The 23,601-nt window shown below is 43.3% G+C and overlaps 1 protein-coding gene across 1 annotated transcript in view; it reads right to left on the bottom strand.

The window, feature by feature from the left end:
• Positions 1-2,250: 2,250 nt before the first annotated feature.
• LOC139608463 (zinc finger MIZ domain-containing protein 1-like) overlaps positions 2,251-23,601 on the bottom strand; it is a 110,015-nt gene continuing 88,664 nt past the window's right edge. Inside the window, exons 6-23 of the mRNA XM_071462248.1 lie at positions 10,235-10,370; positions 9,803-9,917; positions 9,093-9,310; positions 8,770-8,971; positions 8,255-8,530; positions 7,984-8,166; positions 7,756-7,833; positions 7,479-7,647; positions 7,250-7,391; positions 5,686-5,896; positions 5,361-5,466; positions 5,103-5,263; positions 4,917-4,984; positions 4,732-4,800; positions 4,397-4,641; positions 4,102-4,265; positions 3,057-3,326; positions 2,251-2,951 (exon numbers count right to left, since the gene is read on the bottom strand). Of these exons, the coding sequence (XP_071318349.1) occupies positions 2,844-2,951; positions 3,057-3,326; positions 4,102-4,265; positions 4,397-4,641; positions 4,732-4,800; positions 4,917-4,984; positions 5,103-5,263; positions 5,361-5,466; positions 5,686-5,896; positions 7,250-7,391; positions 7,479-7,647; positions 7,756-7,833; positions 7,984-8,166; positions 8,255-8,530; positions 8,770-8,971; positions 9,093-9,310; positions 9,803-9,917; positions 10,235-10,370 (2,921 nt within the window). The 3' untranslated portion in view covers positions 2,251-2,843. The remainder of the gene's footprint in view (positions 2,952-3,056; positions 3,327-4,101; positions 4,266-4,396; positions 4,642-4,731; positions 4,801-4,916; positions 4,985-5,102; positions 5,264-5,360; positions 5,467-5,685; positions 5,897-7,249; positions 7,392-7,478; positions 7,648-7,755; positions 7,834-7,983; positions 8,167-8,254; positions 8,531-8,769; positions 8,972-9,092; positions 9,311-9,802; positions 9,918-10,234; positions 10,371-23,601) is intronic.

Raw genomic sequence — 23,601 nt, 5'->3', positions numbered from 1 at the left:
AAATGGCCCTTTTATTGTGATTGTGCAACTACAGATTTGGGGTGCTGCCTAATACATCAAATTGGCTGACTTGAAGGTAAGAACAAAATATAAAATGATAATGACTTCCATGGGATTGATCAAACGTTTCAATTCAGATAGTAGAAAATGAAAATGTAGCAGTGAATCGTTAAGAGACTTGACTCGATGTTTGCTTGTGACTTAAATATGAAACAACATGTCAGTGTGCTGAATTGGAACAAATAATATTTCTTAAATGACGTTTAAAATAATGTTTACACAAAACCAGGGTGGTTAAATTAGCACAATGCTACAGTTGAAAGAAATTGGATTTCTAGCCTTACAGATTAATAAGAAAACCAGTACAAAATAATTTACCAAAAACAAAAAGGGGATAAAAATGTATATGGTCTCGTGCTTTCAAAAAAAGCCACATTTTTCTATAACAAAAATATAAACAATATCATGAATTTCTTTAAAATATGGTTGTGATATATCTTTAAAATACCACTGTGTATTGACAATTAGCAACAATTATGATATTCACATAGCTCACTAATTACACTGAAAGCCAGCTGATACCACATCTTTTGAAACCATTACTGTTGAGAATCACTGATGAAATGTTAACATAAACTCATGAGCAGACAACATTGATCACCTTGAATCAAATACATCTGAGCGTGGAAGAAAATATTGCTTCAAACCGAGCTTGACATCTGAAAATTGACAGGATGCTACACAATCACCTTGAGCTGACGCAAGGAAGGAGACCGCAGAAAAACGGGACACCTGTCTTATAAACGACAGGTGCGAGACAGAGCAGACTGAGAGGAAAGTGACTAGAAAGCACGGTGACCTGCAGGAAAATAGCTTATGAGACGTTCGCACTGCCACCCCCCCCCCCGCCCCACGGCCAACAGCGAGGGGGCGAGACAGCTGTCGTATGCTGGTTACAAACAAAGTCAGTGGTCAGATGGGAGTTTGGGAGCGTATGTGGTTACGTTGGACGACTAATGATCAAAGGACAAACATTATCAAGATGATACAAAAATATTCACAATGATATTTACAGTACAATAGCATTTCTTAAAAAATAATACATTTGCATACTGAACAGCACTCTTCTCAAAAAGTGAAATTGAAAACAAATGTGGCAAAAGGTTTGCACCAATACTGCTTTAAAAACCACTTCTTGAACAGCAGTGATGGATAAACTGTATTTGTCCTCCCCTATATCTTTGAAATCAATATTACCTCCCATCACACCAATAGAAACACACACATACACACACACACACACACACACACACACACACACACACAGTCACACTCACATGCACACACTCGCAGTCTTACGCAGGACCAAGCAAACACAAACATCTCCGTTCTCATCCCTCCAACTTTGGTGATGTTGACAGTTTCCCAAAAGATTCATGGATAGTTTAATTATGCAGCAACAAAAAAAAAAGAGAAAAAAACAAACAAAGAAACAAAAAAAAAAAACATAATACAGTATATCCAGCAAATACACGATAAATGTATTGCTGATATCAGCATTATCCCTTCAGTGTTAGTGTTAAATAAATCATACTAAATCTGACAGAAATTTAAAAACAAACGTACAAACAAACGAGCTGTGGAAACAGCAACTGATAAAAACCACACTATCTTTTTTTTTTTTTTTCCACTTGGAACAGCACTAGACAAGGGCTTGGCACACATGCACTTTGCAGACTACTTAAACAGCACATCATTTAACAGGGAAAGAGATGCAACTTTGCAAAAATGCTGACACGAGCGACACTGGGGCTCATGCAGAGCAGACAGCATGGAAGGAGCTGTGGTAGCGGGAAGCAATAAAAGCAGCAGGATCATCACAGGAACCCCAATCTCTCATATTGTACCTTTCATTTCCATTAAAATCATTCCTCTGTACAGGAGGATGATAACTATACAAGTAGGAGTAGGCATATGCTATTCTTATTATGTACTATAAACTTTTTTTGTTTTAGTGTGGCCAAAATCTCTGTTCTAGCTGTTATCCTTTAGATGACTGAAAAACAGGGATATTTCTTTTTGACAAAAATATGTATGTATCACAATTGTAGACAAATTGGAAGCCGATTCCCAAAGTTTTTTTTTTTTTTAAATGTTGGCAGAGGAGCAAAAAATTTTTAAAAAAACATTTTGTCAAGGATAGACATACACAGATCCAACTGATCTTTTTTCTTTTGTAAAGACAGATAATTCTTTTTTTTTTTTTTTTTTTGCATTGCCAAAATCTCTTGTGCTTTTAAATGATGTGTGGTGGACAAAACAGTGCGACTAACCAGACCAGTCGGGGAATGGAGCTGTGACACCAGGAAGCTGTGGCCTCTCAGATTGGAATAACAATATGGATGTAACGCACACTGGCCAGACAGCGCAGGTTTTTTTCAGTTATTTTTCTGTTTTTCTTTTTTTTATTTTTTTTTTATACAGTTAATTCCTTTTTCTTCTCAAAAGGAAACAAAACATGAATAAAAAAATGCTACAACACGTTTCTAATGTGCACACATACACGTGTGTGGCGTAAAAAAAAAAAACAAAAACAAAAACAAAAAAAACAAAATCAACTGAGTATAGCTGCACAGTTCAAAGGTATCGCCACGGGGTGAGCATCCCGCTGTGTCTTTGAGTTTTCACCTCTTTCAGTCAATCTGCGCTGGCGAATGAAAACTGTACAAGAGGAAGAAGAGAAAGGGAGTGCATCTTTGTGTTTATCAAGTACTGAGCGACCGCCCCTGGGTTCTCAGGGAAACTGCAGGCAGTCAGAAAAGTTTATGTGTGTCTGAACTGCCTCAGTTGTTTTCAAAGAGCGATAGAAGGTCGTCGTTGCTATTGCTGGGAAGGTCTGGGGGATCCAGGTACGACAACAGCTCATCTGGGTTAGCGAGTTCTGGGAGAAGCTGCAAAGAAGAAGGAATGATAACAAAAAATTTGGTTAAGGATTCAAGTGAACACAGGTTACTCAAGATTGGCTTTCAAACTGTCTGCTGTGCGTCAGGACTCACGTCTAAAGATGGCTCGGGCATGTCCGACCCTGCTTGGCTGTCCAAACTGCTGGAGGGGTTGAAGGCCAGGTCACCGTGGGGATGGTTGTTGGGCCCGGGCTGCTGCTGTTGCTGCTGCTGCTGCTGCTGAGGAGGTGGAGCTTGTCGCGAGGGCTGTGGAGGCCCGCTGTGGTGTAGCTGCTGCCCTGATTGGCTCCCAGGGTGGGGAGACGCATGTAAGCTCTGTTGCAATGGACCATGTGGTTGGTCATTGCCAGCAGAGTGAGGTATCTGAAGAAAGTGGGGGGAAATATTCAGACATATTTTATATTGTTATTCTAATAGTTAATGATTAATATGTCAATTTTGTTTAAGATTCATCAATTCATTATTTAGAAATGCCCATCAGAGCTTCTTTGACATTCAGAACGGATCCCAATCTCTGTGACTTTAGCTTAGTATGACGACCTTAGCTTAGCCTTAAAGGGACAGTCCAACATTGATGCTTCCTCTGTCTGCGCAGTAAGTCGCACTCTGTTTTTTCATCTTTTTGTATGGATTAAACAAGAACGATATAACCTGTTAATTACTGAGCTTTAGAGGTGCTGGTTGGCAGATTTTGTTTCCTTTATCTCAACAGAGCCAGGCTAGCTTCTGCTGTAAGTTAAGCTAACCCACTGCTGGCTCCAGCTTCAATTCAACATTTATCAGAATGTCAAAATATGTCTTTTTCTTTTGCTGGTGATCACATACACAGCTGATACTGTTGAATGTGGGTGGTTTATTTTGTCAAGCTAAGCCTCTGTGGTATGAGGAAGTGTTTGCTATGAGATGTCTCCTTACTCCCATTAAATCTTATGTTTTTTAGGGTTGCTTCCTTCGCTCATTCTCCATGGTAGTTCACCTTATAATATCTCTCACGCACCATTTATATAACACCTTTAAAAACACAGTGAGAAATTGTGTGACAGTTAAAAAAACCACAGCAAGACAGAGAGAGGTGACAGATGCTGGAAAATGTGGCAAAAAAGACAGGAAAGTATGAGGGTAGAGAAAAAGAACTCACTGAGTCAGGCATGTTGTGAGAGAGTGGCTTGTCTTGGCTCATCATGCTGTTGGGCATGTCAGGCGGGTGAGAGAGCTGGGGACCGTGCATGAAATCGTTCATCGACGTACCGCCAGGGGTGCCGTGAGGGAAGTCAAAGTTCCCGTGCCCCTGGTAACTGTTTCCTGGCACACAAAATACAAAACGTTAAATACATGTGTACATTTCTTACAGTTACTTTAGGGCTTTCTGCAGAATTTGTAAGTTTTGCTGCCCATGGCTTTTTATACAAGTCTATGTAGTAATCGTGTACTACCTTGGCTACCGTATTCGCTGTTGTTGCCCCCTTGGTGAGAAGGTAGCGATGGGTACGGTGACGGTCCAGGGCCGAGCTGAGCTATCATATCCATCACATTGGGCATGATCATCTGGCTGGGACTCATCGTCTTAAACCTCTTGGCCAGCGGCCCATCTGGATCCTCCTTGATGTGAATGTCAGACTTGATAGCTACGGGCCGCCAACTACATGTCGGGTCAATAGTTACCTCCTCAAACTCCGAGCTGGTGAAATACAGATGAAATTAATTAGTTAAGATACAAGAAAGTTGATGTAAATATTATATGCACTACAAATTTGATGTCTCAGCTTACTTTTGGATGGCGTTCAAGATTCCCCACATGTACTGGTCCACTTCCAGTCCTTCTAACAACGCCGTTTTACTGAGGAGAGAGGACAGACAGGGCTTAAAAATGCTGAGAGAGACAGTTACATGGATTACAGTCAAAAACTATAAACGAGGCAAATACAGCTAGGTATCTAAACTGGATCAACTTACTTGCATACAGGACATCGCCATGTCCCCCGCTCACAGTTCAGTTGTAGATATGATTCCAAATCAAAACACTGCAAGAACAAGAGAACAATCACACTTTTAATGCAGTAAACTATTTTAAAATATTTTGTCCCTGAAGGCATCAGATTATTGAGTCCTTGTGTGTTTATTTATCCCTGTAGTGCCTACCTGAACGTGTTTGCAGTCATGGCCTCTTGCTGGAAGCTGTATTCGGCGGAAGGTGATCGGACATTTGAGGGAAACCTTGATGGCCGTCTGCTCCACGCCGTCCTCTCCGTTGAGCGTGGCATTGCCCGATGATGCTGCTACGCTGCTGAAGTTCCTCTTAACTTGAAAGCGGAAGGAGAGAAATATTGTGTGTAAGAAAGGACTCTGAGCGTGATCAGTACTTCAGGGAGTAAAATGTGACTGTTCTTGTGTGAATACCTTTGGTGATGCAGTGCTCTGCAGGCAGAAGCCTCTTCTTCAGTAAGCCCTGGAGGACAGAGCGAACCGAGGGCCTGTGGACCAGCTGCAGCACAAACAAGTGCGACTGCGGGAAGAGACATCACTGTCACTATCACAGACACTCTCCTCACTTTTATAGTGTATTAGTTTAATGCTTTAAATGTGTATCCAGAAGAAAAAAAATACCGAACAGATACATTTTTTATTTTGTTATAAGCTACTTTTATTTATCTGGCATCATTTTTTTTTGTGTCAGGATTTGTATAAACCTCTTTATATTAGTTCTGGAGATTTGTGCACTCACACAGCAGCAGGCAGTGACTGTGATCTGGATCGTGTTCCTTCCCGGCTGGCATACGTGTTTCAAGTGCAGGGGTTTGTGGGAGGTCTTATTGTCGCCCCTCTCGATGGTGAGCGGTGTGGCGTTGACGCTGACTTGGACCGATGCCGGCCAGTTGGTGTTCATCTGACGGTCCTCGTGATGATAGCACTTGAACTGCAGCTCCAGGTCCGATCTGGAGAAAAACAAGTAAAGAAAAAAAATATTTATTGATATGGAGTGTTCTGCAGCACATAAAGGAAAACAGCTTTTATCAGTTTTACTATCATTTAAATCTATCATCTAAATTGCTTCGGATCGAAAATAGTTTTATGTGTCTGAGTTAATGGCAGACAAACTTTATCAATGCAGATCCTGTTTCAATAGATGAAATAATTAGCACAAAAACTCTTTCGGTTATTCATTCTACAGCATTTAGGCCTTAATGTATGATGTTGCATCCTTTCTAATTTCTTAATCAATTCTAAAACAAACAGTGGTGAGAGGCCTTATTTGATGGATGATGTGAGCTCTCTCAGTTTGGCACCAAAACGAATCCTGAGAGACACTTCTGCTTGAGAGGGTAGTAAAAGTAATTAGAGTAAAATCATAGAAAATGAATGCATGAATGACCTTCTCGACAGTTACCTGGGCAGTAGTTTGATTTTTTGAATAATTCTTGGCTGGAGACAGTGTGACTGCACAACCTTTTCAGTCTGCTTGACAAAGGTTAAGATGGACTGAAGAATACCCATTGGTTCTTCACTACAAGACTGAGGAAAAACGTTCTTTTTGACTGAGACTAAGGTAGAGAACTATTGATGGACACATTATTATGTATGGTTTTTTCTTCCAATTTTGAATGGATGATTCTCCTTGTACTGTTGTCCTTGTCAACGCTGACTCCACTGCTAACTCCAGTACATGTTGTTTGTGCAAAAACAAGAATATGTTCCCTCACAGGGTTCACACCCATGAGTTCTGCCAGTTGTATGTGATGGTTGTAGATATGTGGACTTTTTGAACAAGGCTTGTCATGTCAAGGAAAAATAGTAGTGACTCCAGAGTAGCGCCCTGTGGGATCCCATAGGAAATGACTTATATGACTTTTTATCCGAATGGTTCCAAAACATATATTGTGAACCCCTGGAACCAACAGCTAGGGTCAGGCATTAAACGATGTTTTAACACATTCATAGCTGTACTTCTGCCAAATCTCAAGAACTGCAACGAAGGTGAATGATCTATATTACAGTCACTACAACCATCAAAAAGATTTTAAAAAATTGTCACCTCTTGTTCAAATGTTGAATGTACCAACAACCTGTATTTGAGTTCCTGGAAAAAGTTCAGGCACTTAAAAAGTCATAATAATGATCCAGAGAATGTGTGATTCTTTGCAAAGTTAAACAGCAACTGTTTCAAGAGACCCTAAAAAATTGCAATTATCAAAAGGAAGTTGCTGGAATAGAGAAAGCACAGGGGGTAGAATATCTGGTCAGAATATCTAAAAATACACTGCACGTTGACTCAGTGCATGAGTCCTTACCTCCACATTAGTGTCTGATGTACAGAGGGCCGTAAGTGGAAGACATGGTTGCTGACAGCCAGGTTATGCTCTAGCCTAAAAGGCTCTAGGACTACCCCATCCCGGACTGGGAACGTCAGGCGCAGCTCCTCGTTGTGGTTGGCTATATGGGTGGAGAAAAGTGCCAGTGAGACAGTCACAAACTTTTAAAGGAGTAAACCATGTTCTTCTCCATTTCCCACTGACTGACCTGGTGGTGGAGGGAGAGCGGTGATATTTGGTTTTATGTCAGGAGGGAAGGGTGGCTTCACATCCTGGTTTGGCGACAGGTATGGAGGGATGTTACTTCCTGGAGTCATTGGAGGGGTGGGGTTGCCTGGCACTGGAGAGTGAGGGTAGTTCCCCACCGGTCTGGGTGGCTATAATGAAGACAATAAATTAGTAAATCATAGTTCACAGGACTGTAAACAACACAACCAAGAGTATGGTAATGTGATGAAACACAAGTGGAACTAAATTGGACTTACCCCATTCATATTACCATGGTTGTACTGATATCCACTCCCGGAGAAGTTATTTGTTTGGCCATTAAAAGGTGGCTCTTGCTGTAATTTCAAAAAACAGTTAAAAATTATTTTCCTCTCTAAATTAACCACAATTATTTGTACCAAGCTGCTGCTTATACCTTGCTCAAACAGCATATGATACCCTGCAAGTAATTCTAAAAATTTGGGGGAATAACCATCATACTGCACCTTATAATACTGGCCCATGGCACCGCTGGGTGGTGGATACTGGCCCTGCAGCTGCTGTCCTGGCATCCTCTGGCCGGGGTAGTTGGGGGACGGCAGTGGCCTGGAGGCATTGGGTGTGGGGTACTGCCCCTGCTGGTTAGGGAACTGGTTGTTTGGTCCATATTGCTGTCCACCATAGTTTGGCTGTGCGTGCAGTGGTGACAAACATATTCAACATATAGCAAAGGAGCGAAATCTCAAAAGTGAAAGCACTGAATTCATATCAACTCACCTCCCCTGGGTACGGTCTTTTCATGCCCTGCATACCCATACTTTGAGGCCGAGGACCTGCATAGCCTTGCTGAGGCATCCTTTGGCCATGAGCTCCGAAAGGCCCCATGCCTTGGCCCCTGGGCTGGTTCATTCCCATGGGGGGCCCACTCATGTTGGATGCGTTCATGCCCGTGCCCATGTTCCCAGGGAGGGATGGAGGGCCACGGGGTCCTGGCTGGTTCATGAACTGGTTGCTGTATGCCTGGTTTGGTCCCATCTGGAAAGAGGAACTCATCTGGAAGACAAAACGGGTTCAATCAACTAACTGAGGCAAAGATAAAGATCTTCTAACAAACAAGACAAAAATCTTAAATAAAAATTAAATAAAGCTCTTGTTATAGCTATTCCCTATTTGGCTCCTTTACTACTGTGCTATTTCTATTAATTAAAGGGTAAAATTGAAAAGCAAAGTAATTTAGTTTATGAACACAGATTCTATCACACAGGTGATATCAGTTGTGTGCCTTGTCCTACCGGTCCGTATTGGTTCATGTCCTTGTTCTGGGTTTCCTGCAGGGCAGCTACAGTTGCAGTGGCAGTGGCAGTTGCGGTGGCAGCGGCAGCGGCAACTGCAGCGGCAGCGGCAGCAGCGGCAGGCTGGGTGAAGTCTGAGGGAGGACGTGAGTGTGGAGGGATACCCATTCCACCAGGTCCAGCATTGGGCCCTCCTGGATAGCTATGACAAGAAGCAACAATATATAAGAAATGACCTCAGACCATCATGAATGTGATAAATGTAACTGAGAATTATATCTTTGGAAGTTGCAATAACCAATACTAATCCGCTGTCCACTTACTTGCCAGCAAATCCTCCTCCTCCGGGGTAGTTGGGTCGTCCATACATGCCCTGCTGCATGTAGCCCTGGTTGGAGTTGCCTTTGTTGGGGAACTGCTGCTGAGGACCAGGGAACTGAGGCGAGTTCATCCCTGGATTGTTACCAGACATACCCGAGCCCATAGGGTTACCCCCAGGGTTCATGGGATTGTTGTTGTTGGCCATGGGATTACCCAACACCTGTTGGACATAGACACATAGAGACATAAACATGAGGGACAGTAAATGCTGGATGTTTTATGACGATGATCAAAATATCTCTGAATCAGAACACAGATCTGTGTGACTGCTGATCTCTCCCCAGTGAAACACTGAACCAAGGAACTGCATTTTTAGAGCTAAAACCAGGAGAATTACGAGGTAGACGAGATGAAATGAATCTATTCTAATAAAAACTGAAACTGTGAAACAGGAGTCAGTGCTGCCACAGCATCATAATTCACTTTAAAGTCAACCAATTTAACTTGTTGAACTTTTAACTCCGGGGGCTCATCTCCTATCAGTGCATGCATTAGGATTTGAGTTACATTAATTTTTCCATTACTTAACAATCACACCCTGGAAAGAAATACAATATGAAAACCACCTTTGAAGTCACTTTCTCAACTGACTCCTGGTGAGAAACCTTCTGTGTTTTAAAACTACTAACTCAAACAGGTAGGTAGATCTCACCTGGCTCTGTGAGGTGTTGGTCACGCCCCAGACGGTGGTAACCACAGACAACGAACCTGGAGGCTGATTGGTGTTCTGTTGCCAGGGAACTGAGTCGTAGGGAAAAGACCCATCTCTGTAGGGGACAGACAAAAATACATAATGTAGGCAAAAGACAAATAAGTATATTTTCATATGCTGAAAGATACAGAACAACAATTATTAACTACATGTACTAGAGGCTGGGAGGTACTGTTTGTCCCCACTGTCTGACTGTGCTACAAGCAGTTAGTCTGGCAGTTTGTCTGGCCACTGATCCATAAGGAACACTGGGCTTCATGTGGAGAGGAAGGGCTTTCCCCGAGGGCCCGGTCTGTCTGTTCACACACTCAACAAACACACACAAACACACCTCACGTGCATGCCAAAAAGCGCAGCAGTGCTAACACTGACCCGTGTGAGAGGCTGGGCTTCATGGAGCTCATTGGTGGCTGCATGGGCACTTTTCCCGGAGGCTCGTTCTGCCTGTTCTTCTGGTGACGGAGGAGGAGGAGGCGTCCCAGCTCTTCACACCACGAGGACAGAAGAGCTGCAAAGAGAGCAGAGGGAGAGTGTGTCAGTGCTGTCGGACTCCCGTGAGAAATAACTGCAGAGGTAACGGCCCTCCACTGCAAGCGCTGCAGAAAACCTGCAAAAACTGATTATGTGAAAGCAGTGAGGAGGTGAAACAACAGCTTAGGAAGAGAAGCTTCTGAACAAAACTGGACATGAAACTGAAAAGCAATGACCTGACTGACAAACTAGTGCATAAAATGGTTGTGCAAAATACGTAAGACCCCATAACTATGCAACATCATTAAACATTCTATAAGGAGCTTCACTGGAACTGTCCGCTATATAACAGACTGTAAGACTGTATTCCAGATGCTGCTGTGCCTTGAAATTATTATTTTTTTAAACTGGTTTTATTTGTCTATGAACTGTAAAATAGTTGTTTAAAATTTTTCACTTTTGACAAATAAAAATGTTTATTCTGTTGATGAGCTGCTTTATGTTTCCTGGCCTTAAAGAACTATAATTAAACTGTTCACAGCTTCAGAAGAGGAGCTGGATTGCAGAGGTTAATGCATTGCTTATATCCATCCATACACATTAGCTGCTTGGTTACTGCCAGTCGTATTTTCCATAGTGTTCATCACCTTTCAGTGACTCGCAAATAAATTCAAAACTATTTACTGGAAAATGAGGTGAGGATTTTCTATGGGGGGGAATGAATGAAACAGTGAAGTGAGAGACGTAACCTTGACATAATACAGAAAGTGACAGCATAGAAAAATGTCAGTCAATGGATCAAAAAGGATAAAGGAACAGAAAATGCATTTGCTTAGACACTTTTGTGCCTCTTTTACTGATTCAGTGACTGATTCTTGCTCTCTCTCTATATATATATAGTACAGATATAAAGCAATATCTACAGTTATTTATTTAAGTCTCATTCTATAGCGTTTCCCTGAATTCAAAGCTGATGGTTGGATGCAGTCGTTTTTCTGTTACTCTCTTACTTCAAAATTACTCACGCTCCAAAGCTAGGTCTGCATGTCTGCCCTGTAAAGGCCCTCTCATCAAAATCAAAAACATGGTTTTGAAGTATTTCACACAATGAATGTTACAGTAGCAAACAAAAGGAAGCACCTTCATGCTGCAAAATAAAAGATCGGCTTTAATCCAGGATGCCACTGCTGCTCTTGGCCACTAGGGTTCACTCTGGGCCTGCAGATGGACTCCAGCCCTTCCCTTCTCTCCACCATCCTACATGCCGCTCGGTTAGGTAGCTACCACTGAGCGCATTTGATCGAATCATATGCTTTTCATCTGCAGTGTATGTTTTTGTCCTGTGCCAACTACAAAAGACTCACTTTTCCTTTTTCCTCTCCCTCTCGCCTCCCCTGCCTCCTTCTCGCCTCTCTCCGCGGCGTCAGGAGGAGAAAGGGAATGTGGATTCAATCAAAGAGCAGGGGCAGCCACCTCCTCTTATGATTCACAGCACTTCTAGGCTGAGTGAGGAGTGAGGGAGGGGCAGGGTGGGTGAAACGGAGCGCTCGGTGATTTCAGCTGCGGTTCGCGCAAAAAGCCACGTCAATATGACAGCAGACAGTGCAGGCTGTCCTCGCAGGCAGATCCACCCTGCTGCCACATGCAAGGACGGCCTGCCACTGCACATATTACACACAGGGAGGGAGGGGGAGAGAGAGAGAGAGAGAGAGAGAGAGAGAGAGAGAGAGAGAGGCAGAGAGAGAGAGAGAGAGAGAGAGAGAGAGAGAGAGAGAGAGAGAGAGAGTGATAAAAAAAAAGGTTGAGAGAGGAGACATCAGGCTAATGGGGCTGATGGGAGGAAGGAACAAACAAAAGCGTCTGACTCCTATCACAGACATGGCAACCCAGAGATTTGACCACACATGAGTGCTTGCAAACAGAGCACAAACCTACTGACACACACACACACACACACGTAAGGGAAAAAGCCACACTGGCGTATCTGAACACAAACACACACACACACACACACACACACACACACACACACACACACACACACACACACACACACACACACACACACACACACACACACACACAGAGGTAACATAAATAGGACACGAGATGTCCTCTGAGTGAGCCAAATTTCCGAGGACAAAACAGAATTTCAGCATTGGTACACAAACACACACCTTCTCCTTCGCAGAGCATCGCACCCCAAAAGGCACCTCCTCTCCTTTCATTTGAACACTGAGCACACCAGCCTCACTCTGTGTAAAGATGAGGGCTGGAATACAAAAGACATGTACAGATGGTGCCAGCAGTCTCCCTGCCTCTCCCTCTCCGCTCCCTCCCCTCCCTCCCACTCCTTTAAAAGCAGCATGGGGCTCAGGCGCAGAGGCAGCTGGGTTTTTCCTCCTTCCCACCCGCTCATGCTCCCTCTCTTTTTCTCCCCCACCCTCCCCTCCTTCCTCCCTCCTCTTCTTGGCAAGGCAGGTGCCAGGAGACAGGCTCTGCTGTTCCTCCGGAGGATTGATCTGACTTTACCTCGGCTGTGCTTTGGTTGACAGAAGAGGCCTCTCAGGTGCTCCTCTCCTGAAAGCATCACACTCGCAGGTAGATGCACAGATTTGTAGGTTATTTTGTAATTAAATACAACCGGGTCCAAGCATGGTTAATAGATTTATGAGTTTCACATCTATGTCAGAACATCCTGCAGTGTTTTAACAGCCCCCTCCCACTCCCCAGACCCCCTTCTGATGGAGAGAGTTTTCAATTCAAGGGCCTGGCGACCAGCCAGCATGTTACAGCTCAATTAGGTCCTATTATTCTCTTCCAACAAGGGGTAACTTGCACTTCTTCTATGTTGATAAACATGTCTCCGCAATTTATCTCTCAACAGTGGCACCGTGAGGCCGTCTGGCTAAGGGGACGATATCCTCGTTTCACGCTGAGGCCGACATCAACAGCCGGGGGACAAAAACAACAACAGCGTTGAGCCGAGCAGAGAAATGACAATACATATCTGAGAGAAGGAGGAAAGGGGGGGGGGGGCACCAGCGCTGCCACTTAAAGAGGAATTATTCTGCCCCACCATTAGATAAAGGGCTTATCACCACACAAAATTACCACCTCCGCTGAGCACCAACCTGTTTAAAGGAGAGGCGCTCTGTCATTGAGTCGGAGGATAAACTTCAGGTTTCATATGTCAGGAGGAGGAACAGCCAAGCCGTTACTCCTCACAGTCTCGCGCTCTCCTCCTCCTCCTTCACCCAAACGTCTCTCAGGACAGTGCGGATGAGGGACACAAAAGGATTACTGTTTCTCTTCTCCTGTCCTCCCACAGACGGCCCTTCAATAGACTCATCTGTTTCCCTCCCTGAGAAGAGCCAAAACTGGAGATAATCGTCTCAGGTAGCTCTTCCAAATCACGAGGTTTACTCCAGAGTGAATCAAACTGCCGTTTGGTGCTACAGAGCATCCTTCTGCCTTATTTACATTGGTCTCCCTGGCGGCGATTGGTCTCTGTCTTCCATAAGGAGAGGAGCTCATTCTGTTTGCCTTGTAGATAGTCCCAGGGGCCCGGCTGAGTCTGAGCCGTATTGATATTCTGGTGCTCAGCTGCACTGCCTGATGGTCAGCCATGGCGAAGGGCGCTAAACGCATCTGCTGGGACTAGATGGGTGGTTCAGTAGCTGGGCCTGCAGCTTCCAGCTTCAGTCTCTGTCATAAAGCCGGGGTGGGGGTGGGGGGCATGACAAATGACATGGACTGCATCCTTGACAGTTGTTCAATGCTCTTTCCAATGATAATGCTCCCCCACCCCACCTTTCGCCGCACATACAGACAGGAGGCAAAGAGATAAACTGTGCTGATTAAATATCTTGATTCTGTCTCTTTTTGCTCTCACAAAACAAAAGGGGCGTCTGGATAAAAAGGGTCAGTTGACCCAAATTACTAAAAAACATGTTTTCTCACTTACCTGTAATGGTGATGGGTCATTCTGGCTCACCCATGTCTCAGGCATTTCTGCCTGTTCTCCACTACAATGGAATAGAAATGTATTTGTGCTGCTCAAAATTTGATTTATTTAAATCCAAAAAAAAAAAAAAAAACATCTCAAGGCATAAACAAAGTTATTTTTACTCATATGTAAACTGTTTCGTTGAGTGGTTTTTAGTGGACCTACTTTCAACAAGGTGGTGATATGGTTGTGTGTTGGGGGCTTTACTATATGTTCTGTAGCTAGTGTGCTCCTCCTCAAAAATATAAATCCACGTCAGGGCTACAGCAGCTACACATATACCACATGGGGACAGTAAAAACTGTGACTGCTCAGTTCAGACTGAAAAAACGTCCAGTAATTTCCATTGCCCACCATGAAGAGGGTGGACTTTCCCACCATTACTACTATCACAAAGTAACAAGAGGAATATAGGCTAGTTAACAATATATCTGTCTGCAGTTGTGGCGGTGATAAATCAGAATGGATGCTCCAGATATCTCCGCGGAGACTGCTGTTATTCCCGGCTATAAATCCATCTTATTAAAGGAACAGTCCAAATAAAAACTGATATGGTAACTGATATGTTTCGCGAAAGACATCTTCATTTTTCAGTACTTTGAGCACGACAAATAAAGTTCCATTCGCCTCCGCTGTACTGTGGTGGAGACAGAAATCAAATAAATGCCTTATGTAACTCGTGAGCTGACCGTTTAAAGCAGATGCACAGCAAATGAGACCTAACCATGATGAATAGTGACTATAGGTGCTGTGAGAACAACCTGTGGGAAAGGATAACCTTAAAAACATGACATGAATGGTTACCATTAAAAAAGTCACTCCTCCAAAATACCCCCCCCCTTTCCTGGCAGGGGACTTTTAGAGAGGCAGCAGGTAGGGCAGATGCCAAGTGCTCTTATGATCCCCCCCCCCTCCCTTTCTCCCTCTCTGCTCTGTATCTAACAGACACCTGCTCCCTTGTCAACTGTGGACTCCCACCTGGCATCGTCCCACATGGCTTGGTCACTTACGTCCGCACAAACATGCAGCACACATCCTGTCGTCACAATCACGCTCACATTATCAGCAGCACTTCACTTCCTCACTTATTCCCATTCGAGCCACAACACAACGATGTCCAACTCCTGCTGTAAACCTGTCGGGAAGAATCATGACCCCCAAACTGCTTGTTTGAAGACATTTAGCCAGAAGGGCTGAAAAAGAGAACAAAGACCATGAGCAAACTAACAAGAGGGGCTCTAGTGGGCTGCACTCTTTAGTTTCTGAGGGAGCTCTATTCACATTCTGTTCCTCCCTCCCTCCTCTCTCCCTCTGCCCAGAAAGGTTTGAATGGACACAAGCCTCCTGCAGGCCAAAGTCAATTAAAATGAGAGAGTCGAGGGAGCCCTGGTGTCCCTGGTTACTGAAAGCACCTAAGAGGCCAGGCAAAAAAAAGCCATGTTTAGTTTTAGCCAAAGAATTCCTCACTTCTGTGGGCCTCTTGGAACTGTAAAATACTGGGATTTATAATACAATTCATAATACAATATAAAGCTATATGAATAACTGGTTGCTATGACACTGCTTACAAAGGCCCAGCTGGTGCCAAACTATCCTGTATAAACTACCGGCTGGATTATAAATCATCTCCCACTCTGCCTCGCGGCTCTCAGACACAGTCACCACAGAGCCGTGGATGCCCACCTGGCAGCCATCAAACCTCTCTTTGTCTTCACACAGATGCCGCAAATTATTCATCGATGCCAATTTGATAATGAAATGGAAGCGACTCGTCCATCATGCAGTCTCTCTCTCTCCAAAAAAAGAGTAGGTATAACAGGTTCCGGACCTGCCAGCCCATGACAGGCCCGAATTGCGCTACTTGTTCGTCCATAGAGGGATAATTAGGTCGGAGCACACAGGTGTACCGCCTTAAACACATGGTACACATTTTACCAAGCTAACCCTATCACCTTGGCACGGAAGCGAGTGCGAATTGGGTGTTGTAAGTCTGTAAACTGACTTCATTAGCCCAGTGCTAAGATTTTAAAGTCGGGTGAGTCATTTGGTGACATATTTCAGGGTGGGTGATGTTTCCAGAGAGCTGATGAAGTGGGAAGGATGTGTGAAGTGGGAACATGTGAATGTCATGGCTGCCATGTGGCATTAAAATCTGACATATTTCCACTGGCGTCCCTTGAATATACTGTATGCAGTTAAGCAGCTATGTTACAGAGCACTATTACAGACTAATTAAAAGCGTTTAGCAGTTGAAGGGCAGCTACATATTGTGGATTGAAAGCATTAGTGCTAACAGTTATAAAACAGCCTGTCTATCTAGGCCAGACAACTGCCTCCTGTCTGCACCTCATCTTTGTCTCCTGCTTTTTTTTTTCTTTTTTTTTTTACTTGCATTATTTCCTCTGCTGCTCTCTCTCTCTGGGAAGTCAGTGATGTTGGAGTCTTGTCAATGAGTACTTAGGCCCGTTGCCTCATGGGGAGCCAGACTTGCTGGCTAGGTTTTATGGCCCATTTCAGAGTTGCCCCTGCTTAAATACAGCCTCCTACTGGCCACATGGCCGCAATGTCGTGCCATGTCCATCCAGCAAGGAAGAAGAGGGGAGGGGGGGGTTGGACTCGTGCCAGAGAGGTTTTACTGAGGCCACAAGCATATGTGGCCATGTGGAGGCAAGCGGCACAGGGAGAAAAAGAAAAATGCTACGGATTTGGTGTTTCTGGGTTGCTGTTTTGACATCCTGCGTTCTTTGTTGCAAAACCAAAAACCTCTAAATACTGTATTATTGAGGGATAAAAAAGCTGTTCATCTTAACCTCCCACTTCTGCTGTCATAATAACTTCAGTATTAAAATATCCGGCTAACCACTTTGTGATGCAAATGTCTATGTATATACACATAAAAATGCAGGATTTCTAAATAAAAATCGAAAATGCCAGAGATAAGACATTTATCCTCAAATAAAATCTGTGTTCCCAGATTCGAGATGAAGATAATACTTTATATCTCAAAGGAAATCCACTTGGCACTAACTGAATACAAACTGGAACAAGATACAATATATGCCACAATCTCAAGATGATTTAGTCAGATCTCATCACTCTGACTGTCATTTCTTGGTCATGGTTACACAGGAACCAACCCTCGCCTACGCAGGCCAGTGTTTTAAAAGATAATCTCTCTTGGCGCATGCAACAAATCTCTTCATTAAAAACAGGGCACGCCATTCCCTGTCCCTGTAAAGCACGAAGGTGGAAATCTATAGCATTTCACCCCCCGGTGAGAATTAATTCCCGTTGCGTTAAAGCCAAACATCTCCCCCCGACCAACATTCGGTCTTCAATCTGTTACTGTACGTTGCTCCCTGCTACAGTAAGCTGATTGGGAGCAAAACTCCTTCCAAACGTACATCTTTATGTCTTAATTCAGGAGCTGAAGTCTGGCAACACTCTGTCAAAGTGTCTGTGGTCAACTTTCGGGGCATCCACACAGCAGTGGTTTTAGCCCTTTTACTAGAAATCATGTCTACTTAACATCAGACCATTTTGCAATCCATGTCATTGTGTTTTAGATTTCTGATGTATTTAACTACCATGGCATACAACCAATTAATTTTTTTTTACTTTATAAAAATAAACTAGCAGTCTCAATAAACTTCTTTAACACAGTCATCACAAAGTCAAAGTCACATAATCACAGCATGGAAATGCAGTTTAAACACAGCTTGAACTGGAAAGAAAGGACTGTATTACCACATAAATAGTGATTATGTAACTAGACTTGACGCAGACTTGATGTTTTTTCTTGCTCTTATTTTTGTTACCTTAAACTCTACATCTTGTTTTACTGCCTTTACTTAAGATTTTTACAATTGGTACATAAATAAAGTTTATGTGATCATTATTATTATTCACTCTGTCGACTGATCAACCCAAGTTTGAACAGTTTCCTATGTTCATAAAATATGGAAATGAGTGGAAACCAATGGAAATTGAAATACATGAAAGAAATCTAAAACTGTACAACATGCATTTGAAAACAGTCAGCAATAATGTAAAGAGTACATGATGTGTAATTTAGGAGCTGAAACTTGCAAACATACAGATAAGGACAAAATAAAGCAAACTTTTTCACTTTGGACAAGATTAATTAGAGCAAAACCCTGAAATCAGATTGGCTAAATGATGACCCTTTCACCTGACCACCCTGCTCTGTAAGCCAAACTGCACCAGCACAGAGTGTGTTTTTACCCGCACACTTCTGCAACCAGATTATCAGATGAGCAGACCTGCAAAGAAGCGGCTTATGGGAGCCAGACTGTTTCCCCGAGCAACAGGCTGCTATTAATGATGGCCCAGCCTTAAGCCCTTGTCTACAATGATACTAATTAGGCACAGAGCAGATGTGCCCAGACTTGTGCCCACCTCAGGGTGCTGGGCAGGGCCGGCAGTGTCACGGCGGCATACGCTGCTGGCTGATTCACCTGTGACCTTTTCACAGTGGGCCTGGTGTCAAAGCCTCCCTTTAGAAGTACAGTAGAACAGACACTGGAGGAGCCCGGGTCGAGTCCCGGCACCCTTCTAGGCTCATTAGAGTCATCCATATGTGCAACAGATCAGGATTTGAATAAAAAGCTCCATCATGATCAACACTCAGGCCAAATCTAAACAATAAAACTCAAACTTTATTCACTTCTTTAAGCAAGCTGAGATTTCTGTGCATACATTATGTATGGCCTTGGGCAGACTTCATAAAACAATATACATTTTGCAGATAATGTGTATGTTTTCATTGCCACTTACACGTCTCATTGCTTCAAATTTGATTTCTTTTAGTTTTTTCAAAATCTATTTTATACTGTATATAATGTATTTAACTCTGTGTCTTTTAATTTCACTTTATATATTGTCATGGTCTCAGTTTAGTTGCTGGTGTTTTGTTCATTTACAAATAACATTAAAATATATATCATATACACACATATACACTTATCATTGCATATTCCATATTATTGTTTTGCCATTCTATATGAAAGTGCTGAAACTGATACGGATACTTGCTTTCATTCACTGTAAATAACAAGCTGTTAGCTATACTCTCAACTATGTTCGCTGTCCCAGTTTCCTTACAGCGGTCATTAAAGTTTCATCGCTTTATTCTGTCTCTGACATGAGCTTTGTTCACAACTTCTACTAACTGCTGTTTCACGGAAATGAAAAAGTGGGTGTAATTAACATGCAAATGCACCAAGAGGAGCAAGGTGTAAATGTAACGTCACAATGCCTTCGATGAACAGCCGAGAACATCAGTGTGGAATCATGACCGCAGGCAGGATGGTAAAACAACATGTGACATGCTTCATACTGTGAAACTCAAACAGACAACACAACAGCAGCCATGTAGCTTTTTCTAAATGACCAACCAAAAAGCACATCTGATGTCATTCCCGACGTACAGTATGCCGACACAGTTCAGTGTGAGGACATAATGTAAGGACTGTGATGAGGATGGTTGTTTGGATTCAGCCAGTGTTTTATGGGTTTCCTGTGCAGCACTTCAACACACAGCAGGTACCTGAGTCAGACTGACACCTCCTGCAGCAGCTGGTTTCTGTAGGGTTCAAATTTTACATTTTACTGTACTTCACAAACATTTCTACGATATTCAGTGAATGAAAACAGACATTTCATTAGGAGTTGATCCCGTGTTCAAACAAACTTATGAGGTGGCCAGATGGTTGAGAACTATATCAGGTTGTAATTCACAGACTGCAAACCAGTGTGTTTGCAGTGGAAGAGGAGAGAATGACTGAACATGCTATACTTGAAGTAAACAAAATTATGAATATAATGGAATTGAAACAAAACACTTTTTTTTTTAAAAATAGTTCTACAGTGCCATGGTACAAAATAATGATATTCAGTGCAAGTAAGGATTGTTAATCAGTGCTAATGAAGTGCAGTCAGTTTCAGCACATTGTGTCATTCCTGCTATGAATGCTATGAAAAAATGACTAAAAAGTATTATCATCAGTTATTGTTTTCTGCTGATTAATGAGCACGCTCTTTTCTGTTACTATTGCTCACATGCAACAAGTGTAAGTGTAGCAGCCTTTATTCTTCGCAGGCACAGAAAGGTGTGTTATTTGTGAGGAATTAAGTTCCATTAATGAATCTCTGCTGTTCACCTATAGACGTCGAGGAAGGTAACAGATTACTTAGCGCCCCTTTAATCATCTGATCCCCTGTCACTTCTAGGTGTCTTCTCATATTTTGGTTTCACCAGTGACAGAAGTGGATTTTCACTGCTTTCAGACCGTCTGAGCAACACGTATACAGGATTGTGTAAAGGCCTTTTGCTCTCTTTCTGCAGCAGGTAACTCGCTCTCAGATAAAGTGAGGCGCTTTTCACTGCTCTACACTCTGACACCTAATCCACAGCTAACACAAAAAAAAAAAAAAAAAAAAAATGTGTGATTACTTTTCACCCACCGGATTGATCATGAATTAAGATCAAATAACAGAGCACCCACTGAAGTCTGCGTTTGGTTGCTGGTGTTTGTTCTCTTAAGGACTAACATTTGGAAAAACAAGTAGGCGGAGGCGCTTGTGTCCCCCTTTGATGTGAGGAGACAAATACACCTACAGTTACACCTGGCATTTCAGTGCAATTTTAAACCTCGGCCTATCAAAGACCACACTGCGCTTTTTTGTGACAGATTCTTACGACTGCTCTACAGCTTTGAAGCTTTTTTTTTTTTTTTTTTCTCCCAACGAAACTTCTTCAGTTTCACCAAATGTCACGGGGTCTTCATACTAACTTCCAGTGAAGCATCCCTAACCCTGACCCAACCCCCCCCTCCATTAATATACTGCATCACGTTTTAAAACCATATCTGTCAGTTTTCAGACCTGATTCAGTCGCTACGTTTGTATCCACAATTTAAAATCTGATCTTTGCAGGATTCAGTATCAAATGCGATTAAAAGCACATTTTGGACTTGATTTGATGATCCCACTGCAACAGTAGGTGTAAACAAGCTGTAGCTGCAATTACTGGATACTTGGCTGGGTATACTTTCATTAAAGCCACATGAAAAGAGCCTGCAAGTTCTGCAAGTACACAAACAACATCAGCTGCTCCTGCATGCCGATCGCTATTATTTTGACTTGGGACTTTATCGAGAGACTTCAAAGAAAAAGGTCAATTTCACAACTTGGTGGGAAAAAAAAAAAAACCATCTCCAATACAGAGAACAAGAGATTCATTGAAGATGACAAAACAACAGTAATGAATAGTTGGAACTGTGGACTATACTGCACAGCAGGCCAGACATCTCTTTACCAACACCGCCTGTTGCAAAACCTCTCTTGTCTTAGCATGTTGGGAACAGTCCCTCAGACACATTGTAGGAAAAAAAAAAATTGTAATTGCCCAAACCAGGACTTAACTGTGCAGCTAAACAAAACCCTTCTTAGTGGAGAGAAAACCAAGCGAATAACAAGGAAGCCAACATGGCAGAATGTAATTCTCAAGTGAGGTCAGTAGGAGAAATAATTACACCAGCTGACTCAGACTCATTCATTAAAACAATACGCCACCCAAAATCCAGCTTTGGTTTGGAAGGTGGCTCTGAAAAGTTTGCAGCTTATCAAAATGCACTGTACTTCTCCATCATGCGTCTGTTTGTAGTCAGTATGATCTTCCAGTAGGTGCCAGGGTGCTAGTGGAGATTTTAAGTGAAAGAGGAGTTGTTTTTTTTTTAGCTCTGAAGTGAAAAAACATACTGAACACATGCATCAACGACTGAGATGTGGGCTGTGCTTTGGCAGAGGTTTGAGAAGTTTTCTGGGTGTTTGGAAGCTGCAAAGCTCCCAGAGCCACCTTCCAAGCACAGAGTGTATTTGATACTCAAAAGACAAGACTTTTGATAGTAGTATTCAGCATGAACAAAACAGGTGCTTGTTAGCATCTCGATGCTGTCCAATGTGTAAAAATGTAATCTGTTGCTCCCTCAGCATTAGACATGACTCAACCATGAGAAACACTGAATCACTGAACTCAAACCAGTGAATTCCTGTATTGGGTGAAATCCGTAGGGCCTGGCTGGTTGTGCAGTGTGGCACCGAGGGGAGTGGGGTGTGATAAACTGCCAAGAGTGTCGCGAAAAAAACGCCGCCTCAAGTAGGTCAGCGCGACTCAGAGAGATAATCAAGGCCATTTTGACCCCTTCTGTGTGAGCTGTAAGTGGGTCAAATGCAGCAGTCAGCTGTTGCAACTCTATCACGGAGGGCGCTGCGAGGCACTCGTCATACTGTCAAACCCCATTCCGTTAGTTTAAGACGTGGCAGGGTGCCTGCCTGCACCCACCAAGCCCCCCCGCCCCCCCGCTCCCCTCCTCCCAGGGGTGAAATAATATGAAGTTCCTCTCAGCAGCAGCAGCAGCAGCAGCAGCAGCAGCAGCAGATCCACCTTCCCTCTTGTCACTGAATACCCCCCCTGCAAACACAACCCTCTTTAACTGTTGTCTCCTCCTTTTGACAGCTCACAGCTTCGCAGCTCTGTCCTATTCACAGTGACACAGACTCCCCCTCCGTACCCCCTCCATGTCTAAAATGCCACCCGCATTTCAACCAGGCTAACTCTCGCAATGTCCCTGCTTATTGCTCACTCTTCACTTCACAGGGAAAAAAAAGGGGGACTCATGTGTCTAGAAACACTTTTGAGCATGAATCTGCAACAGCAGAACAAAGGCGATACAGGGCAGCCTTAATCTCTGCACTACTGAAGCCAGCAGCTATTTTAAAGCTCTTTCTCTGTGTCTCTCTATCCCTCCCACCTTCCTCTCTTCTCTCTAACATTCTTCCTCTCCCTCCCCTCCCTCTCTCTTCCCCCTTGTTTCCCTCGGTGTCTCAGGGCAGCAGCTTCTCTCCGTTTTCCTCTCCTCTCTCCCTGCGTGTCCAGTGACTGACTGCACAATACACATCAATTATTCATGGCTGCTCTCTCTGTTTCGCAGGCAAAACCAATCACAGATGGAGTCATTGCTAATGGGCTCCTGCTGTACTTGCCACCGGCTTCTTTGCACTCAAGCAACAAATACCCCAGAGACAATGAGAGGGAAAACAGGGATAAGCTGTAAAAAAAAAAAAAAAAAAAAAAAAAGAAACTTCATACAGCACCAACAGCCATGAGGAGAAGAGGAGGACACACACGTTTGTCGTCAGAGAAGAAGAAAGGTGCGTATCCTCACAAATAATTTAG

This window comes from Trachinotus anak, unplaced genomic scaffold, assembly GCF_046630095.1.
Source record: "Trachinotus anak isolate AG129_WGS33_773 ecotype Australia unplaced genomic scaffold, CSIRO_AGI_Tana_v1 ptg000025l, whole genome shotgun sequence".
Classification (NCBI taxonomy): domain Eukaryota; kingdom Metazoa; phylum Chordata; class Actinopteri; order Carangiformes; family Carangidae; genus Trachinotus; species Trachinotus anak.
This window is presented reverse-complemented; position numbering and strand designations above follow the sequence as displayed.